General features: G+C 38.4%; 1 protein-coding gene across 2 annotated transcripts in view; it reads right to left on the bottom strand.

Annotated features, from left to right (window-relative positions):
- Positions 1 to 3,177: 3,177 nt before the first annotated feature.
- Positions 3,178 to 7,078, bottom strand: part of LOC136855624 (probable 28S rRNA (cytosine-C(5))-methyltransferase) — a 30,866-nt gene continuing 26,965 nt past the window's right edge. For both annotated transcript variants that reach the window (XM_067132756.1, XM_067132757.1), the window contains exons 9-11: positions 5,868 to 6,083; positions 3,598 to 3,710; positions 3,178 to 3,446 (exon numbers count right to left, since the gene is read on the bottom strand). In XM_067132756.1, the coding sequence (XP_066988857.1) occupies positions 3,308 to 3,446; positions 3,598 to 3,710; positions 5,868 to 6,083 (468 nt within the window). In that variant the 3' untranslated portion in view covers positions 3,178 to 3,307. The remainder of the gene's footprint in view (positions 3,447 to 3,597; positions 3,711 to 5,867; positions 6,084 to 7,078) is intronic.

Here is a 7,078-nt window from a genome sequence, read left to right as displayed (position 1 = left end):
TCTTTCAAAATTTTTTTAAAATAAACTAGGCAAGTGTCAGTACACAGCTCTGACGCACAATCTGCTGCAACTTTTTCAATAAACACTACAATATTCTCCCACACTCCCATCACTTCCTTAATCTCCTCCGATACTGGCTCCTCCTCCTCCTCCTCCTCCTCCTCCTCCCCCTCCTCCTCCTCCTAAACCTGCAAAACTTCCATAAGCTGCTGCTGCTATAGCTCCTTTAAGTCTTCCGTTGTCAGTTACTTCTTCTCCTCGACGAGGTCATCAACATCATCTTCATCCACTTCCTGGCCCATGGACTTTCCAAGACACAATATTCTCCACCACTAGCTCTTCAGGTTCAAATCCTTCGAAGTCCCATTCGGAAACAACGTCAGGCCACAGCTTCTTCCATACAGAGTTTAAAGTCCTCCTTGTAACACCCTGCCAGGCCATGTCGATAATTTTGAGGCAGGTCGCGATATTGCAGTGATCCTTCCAGAACTCTCGAAGGGTGAGGTCTGTGGCCTACGTGACCTCAAAGCTGCTTGGTGAAGAGGTTTCTGAAATTTGAAATCACCTGCTGGTGTTGCAAGATAGGGGTGTTGGGTGGAAGAGGACCTCGATAAACTTGAATTGTTTGTAGATGTCATCTGTGAGAGTTGGTGGGTGTGTGGGAGCATTATCGAGGATGAGAAGGGCTTTCAGAGGTAAGTTATTTGTGGTGAGGTAATTCTTGATGGTAGAACCAATGACCATGTTGACATAACCTACATATTTTCTTTGGTTACCTTATGAGACTTAAAGGCCCTGGGGTTTTCCAGGTGATATATAAGTAGCGGCTTAACCTTGCAGTCACCACTCACATTCATGCACAGCACAAAGGTTAGCCTATCCTTCATAGGTTTGTGGACTGGCAAGCTCTTCTCCTCTGCCGTTATATAGGTCCTCCTTGGCATCTTTTTCCAGGAGAGCTCTTACTCGTCACAGTTGAAGACTTGCTGGGTGATGTATCCTTTGGTTTCTACCAGTTCAGAAAAACTCTGAACAAACTCCTCAGCTGCCTTCATATTGGAGGGCTCGCCATGCCTGACAACGGAGTGAACGCCAGTCCTCTTTTTAAAATTATCAAACCAGCCCTAACTGGCTTTGAATGACTCCTCCGATGCCTTGTCCGTCGATGTTCCCTGCATCTTACGCACCAAACCCCCGTAGATGTCTCGTATCTTCTCACAGATGATGCTCTCCATCACAGTATCTTATGCAAGCTGCTTCCCATTCAACCACACCAACAACTTCTCCATCTCTTCATGGGCAGAGGTCCGAAGCTTTGAAATAATCTTAATGCCTTAGCTGGCATTACAGTGAACCCCTCGTATTCGCAAGGGATGCATCCCACACACCCCCGCGAATAGGTCAAATCCGCGAATGCTTAAAACCCCTCTAAAAACACTTAGAACTGCCCATTTTGATAACTTAAACCAAGAAAAACCCTGTAAAAATGCTTATTTTTACTTATACCTGAGTATTTTAATAGTTTTATCACAAAAAGTGCATTTATTCATGAAAATTATATGAAAATATACAGTAATTAGTGAATATTTCTCAGTGAAAAATACCGCGAATGGGCGAATTTTCCGCGAAAAATGGCTAGATATGTTCCACAGAGAAACCCGCAAATGCAAGTCCGCGAACCATGAGAACCGAATACGGGGGGTTTACTGTATAGCCTTTATCGACACCTTCTGCTTCAAAATCGTACAGATCGTAGTAGTCCAGTCGTACCACCTCATCAAGTCCATAACACACACACCTCGACAGAATTTTTCTATGATTTCACAATTCATATACTGTACAAGGTAATCGGCCTTTTCTTCTTCTCAGCGCTAGTCTTGACACTCACTTTCTAAGACCCTTGGTGAAAACTAAGAAATGTTCCACAATACAGGGACAAAGTGAGAAAACAAGGCGAGAAATGCTAAGAAATGCTACCAAGATGCTTGCATGGCAAGGTAACCACGTGAACTGAATGACATCGCACAGCTCAGGCAGCTCAGTGCTGGGAATGGCGGACACATTAGGAGATGGTGTCTCCCAGGCTCACTGGCTTGTAGCTCAAATCTCGGCTCGCTTCTTAAAGCAAAAAATCACAATTGCTCCTGCTCGTATCTAGGAAAAATCATGTGTTGCTTCACTCGTAAGTCAAGGTTTGACTGTAGTTTCATAGTTATCCCATAGCTCATGCCTCTTGTAATACAGATAGTACTAGATTAATAATGCGATGCAATACCCTACATTAAATACTACACACAAAATTATATGTAAAATTTATTAAGTATAATAAACAGTAGTATTTCCATCTCTAAATAAGAACGGTTGATATAACATGTAGTCGCAGTAGTGTAATACTGTAATATGAATGGAAGAAATTATTGGTACACATTCAATTTAACTCTTATAGTCAACTGTCAGTGTTCCCTGTTCAGATGATACTCAAAGCCTCAAAATAAGACTAGCGAAGAAATACTAATAGCAATAATAAAGTTCACTAATCATATTGCAACAATTAATATCTATACACCCCTTGAATTCTCAAAACTCTGGAAACCTGTTGTAAGACTAGTTTTTTCATCAAACTGCCTGGAGACATACAATTAAGTGTTATTATGTAACAAATGAACAATACAGGATGAGAGCTTCTAACAAAATAACTGTCATATTCTATGCACCTCCCAAAAAAATATTTTTGTTTAACATATGCCCATTACTGGCAGTCGCCAATTATCAGCAGGGGTTCCGTTCTGACGGTGAGACAACAAGCGAAAATTGCCAATAACTGAAAATCGCCGATTTTTGGTTCTCGACGCCTCTATTTGGTAGGTGCCAATAGAGCACCAATGATTATCAGGGCCAATAAGTGGAAATCGGTGCATATCGGCGCCAAAAATCGCTGATTTTCGTAGCTAGACAAGTGCCGAAAAACCGGACCGCCAATAACCAAACCTGCCGATAACTGGGGACTGTCTGTATTTTCATATATTGTACCCATACAAATTGTACTGAAGTAATGTACCCTGGCATAGTTTAAGATTTCAAATGAACAACACTCTTCTTGACAGAAAACTTTTCAGAACAATTATAACGTATTTTGACTTGCAGGAAAAAGCTTGTTAAATAAAATATGCTTAACAATTTAACCTTTCATGATACACATTTATTTGCATTGGAAAAATACAGTCATATAAATACATCTCGGATTTTATCTGTTAGATTTGTCAAAAAATTAATATAAACTACATGTACTGTATATAAGGTTACAAATTCATGAAGTTCCACTCACACTCTCCTCTGCAGCATTCTTAACACCATTTGCAAGCTTCTTTAATTTTGCAACAAAGAATCCATCAACATTGTATGTGTGAGGGTAGAGTCTTTTACACAGATTCATTGAAGGACTAAATCTGTAATTAAATGATAAAATTATATAATTAAACAAGACATTTGAATACTTAAACAATTCTATATCCCAAAGAAATTCCATTGATCATGTAATCTGAAAATTAGATGCTTCACACTTCTTATCTCTAAAAAGAAAAAATTGACAAACTTTACCTTTTTTCTCTGTGGTTAACGAATCCAGGCTTTCCAATATCCAGGCCTGTTGGAACCAATTTCACATGTCTCTTCTGAAGCGCATACTCAATCACACTTTCATTTTCATCAATCTGTTAAAGTACAAAAGTAAAAAAACTAAAATCCAATTATATTGCAAAAAATGCAACAGTAAAGACCAAAAACAGTGCAAATTTATAAATCCAAAACAGAATAACCACTAGTTTAACTTGTACATAGTAACAAAACTACAAAACTAAAATTATAAATTATAGATTAAGGTACATTTGCATTTCTCCTAGATATACAAACCTGAAGTCTTCTGTATGGATATACCTTTGCAAAAACTGATTTTTGAAGCTTGGTAGCAACCAACAAGTGAGAATGTGGGGGTACCACACACACTGACTCAACTGTCAGCATCCCTTTTTCCTTCGGCAACAGACAAACGAAGGGTTGTTTAAGATAGGATCACAATTAAATACTTAAAGTCTGTATATCTACGGAAAATGGTAATTATCCTGAATTTTCTATCTGTTTCTTTGAGGATACTAACATTTTATATAGACTTACTCCTTCAATGGGAGGTATTGTCGAAAGAACAACTGATGTTGTTCTTTCCACCCAGAAATGACAGCTTTCCAGTCACATGTGTGGGCAGAGGAAGGATGGCTCCTGTAACTATGCTCTGTTGTGTAACTCATCACAAGGGAGGGAAAGAAGAGGAACCAGTCACCCTTCATTCAACTGACCTTCGTGCCAACAGTGAACTTAGGTGAGATGTTTTTGTGTTCAGTTGAGCTTGGACAGTCCATATTTTGAACAGCCTGGGGATTCAACTGACCTTCATGCCAACAGTGAACTTAAGTAAGATGTTTTTGTGTTCAGTTGAGCTTGACAGTCCATATTTTGAACAGTTCTGGGATTGGGGCGTAGGAGGCCAAGATGTTGCTTTTACCAAAGCTAAGTGAGGACTGACTTCTCTCCTTAGAGAAAATGTGGCTGAGAACTTGTGCATTCTTTTTTTTTTATGTTTGCGTACGTCATCAATAAATGAAGGAATTAAATTTGGATGACGTTTATGTCAGTCATCAGTAAGAGAAAGGGATGACTGAGGTACGGTATGTTTACATGGAAGCCTAAGGACAGCAACACCTACACCCCTTCATTACTTTATTTATACTTTATGCTACAGTATTCTCATTTAAACTATATTTTTACTGTATTTTCTCATTTTTATTTTTACAAACCAAAAGATGAACACAACCGTGTGCGTAGGGTACGTATGCGTGCATGCACACTTGCTACAGCCTGTTTGGTGTTGCCTACTTATGAAATTTGCACTTCAAATATTTTGAGTGATTGCAGATGAAATATCAACAATGATAAAATATTCTCTTGGGTACTGTTATGATTGTGTATTGAAGTATGGTACAGTACATCAAGAAAAGCAAACACAATGGCACCATGTACATCTATATGCACACACTTACTGCTTGGTGTCATGAACATCTTTCCCTAGTAGATTCAATCAGCTTATTCTGAGAATGTAAACATTACAAATGGCGGACAGATGGTTGGTATTTTTTACACATGTTATAGTGAAGATATAAAATGGATTCTGCAAGTTCCATGACCATTTTTTTATCTTTAACACAGCTGTAATAACCTATTTGACTTATGCATATGGATACTGTGAGTGTAATACCTACATCAAAATTTCACACACGTTTTATATCTCGTGTACGGTAATGCAATATGGTAATTAACTGATAAGAAAGTTGCTGTATAAAAATACAATAATGGTCATAAAACCATGGTAGGATGTGGGTATACACAGGCAGGCTACCTGCCTATTGAACTGTCATTTACGAGAGAGAGATAAGAAGGAATTGCATTTTTTCAAAGTGTATTTATGCAGTATATTTTGATAAAAGTATGGGGGGAAAAAAGGTAAATAACTCCCTTTTGCATAAAATTTTCAGTTTAAAGTGTGACAGTTGTTGTCTATAAGCATAACTGAGTGTTTACAGTTATGTGGTATTGACAAGGTTAGGTGAGGAAGGGTACGGAGTTGCCGTTGAACGACCCTAGATTTTTTTTACTCGCTAATACCCGACGGGCCCTTGGCTCTATTAATCCAGATAATTGAAGGATTACTATAATTATGGATCTCATGGATTAACGTTTGTTGAAAACCACACTTAAACCTGTCATGATTTTGATTATATGGTATTTATACTAATATCTGAAAGTTTGTACACACTCACCAAAATTGAACATGTTGAATACACAATGTAGCCACTCTGACCATCAAACTTATGAGTGGCATCAATGGCAGCAAGAAGCAGCTCCTTCTGCAAATGAGCACACCTTTGGATGTCTTTGAGGTCTTTTCTTGTCTTGACCCCCGGATCTTTGCTGATGACTCCCGCACCTGAGCAAGGTGCATCCAGAAGGACTCGGTCAAAGAAGAGAGGCATCATCTGATGAGAAAAAAATATTTTTCCTTCGTAAGGTTCATCTGTGACTCTACTTCCACATTTAAATTTAGTTATCTATCATAGTTTGAATCATTTCCTAATCCATACATGATCATCAACATGCTGAGTGATAACATTTTCAACTCTCCAGTAATGGTAAACTCCATGCCTTATAAAATATAAATTTTCATGGTAAAATTTATCGTTTGGATACCTGCCTACTCTTAAAGACAGCTTACATACTTGCACCAGTCAGAATGAGGCCAGCATTCAAAGAAAAAGAATGCTTGGGTGACAAAGATGGACTGCCTAGTTCACTTGTTCTCTACCCAGTGGATCTCAATTAATAATTCTTGTCAGTATTATTCTTAACAGCCCACTAAGGTGTGTGAAGGCTGGATGGGTTTTACTTTAACAGTTCGTAAGTATCCAATTGCAGTAATGAATTTTATTATGAAAATTTATATTTCGGATAAATATTAAATACTGTTAAAGATACCTGATTTCCACACTGAGAGGATGGTGGGTTAGTGCAGCTAAAAAACATTTGCTCAGCCAAGAGAACTTCAAGTTTCTTATATGAACCCAAAACATTCTTACATGATCTGGGATCTTTCCTGACTAGTACTGCCACCAAAAGGTGGATCTCTCACAGGGAGTAAGGCCTTTGCATATGGCATGGTCAGCATAGCCTTAAAGAGAGCCACCTATTCAGAAGCAGTGTTTAAACAGGCCCCTGTGTAGGAGTCCAACACACCCAACAGATGACATTCCTAAGCTAAAAGGAATACCTATAGATTTCAAGGTACACTCTTATACATAAAATGTACAGTACTTCCATGCCCCAAAAACCCAAAACTGATATTTTAACACTAAGGAAAGTGTAGAAAAGGTTACTTTTTTAATCAGTTCAGAAAAGAATGTACCTACTAAAACTACATCTCTCAAGTAATGGGGGGTAGAACACAGAATTACACCTCAACTGGGCCATTATAACT

This window comes from Macrobrachium rosenbergii, chromosome 32 (assembly GCF_040412425.1).
Source record: "Macrobrachium rosenbergii isolate ZJJX-2024 chromosome 32, ASM4041242v1, whole genome shotgun sequence".
Classification (NCBI taxonomy): Eukaryota; Metazoa; Arthropoda; class Malacostraca; order Decapoda; family Palaemonidae; genus Macrobrachium; species Macrobrachium rosenbergii.
Note: the sequence above shows the minus strand (reverse complement) of the source record. Positions and strands in the feature narration are given on the sequence as shown.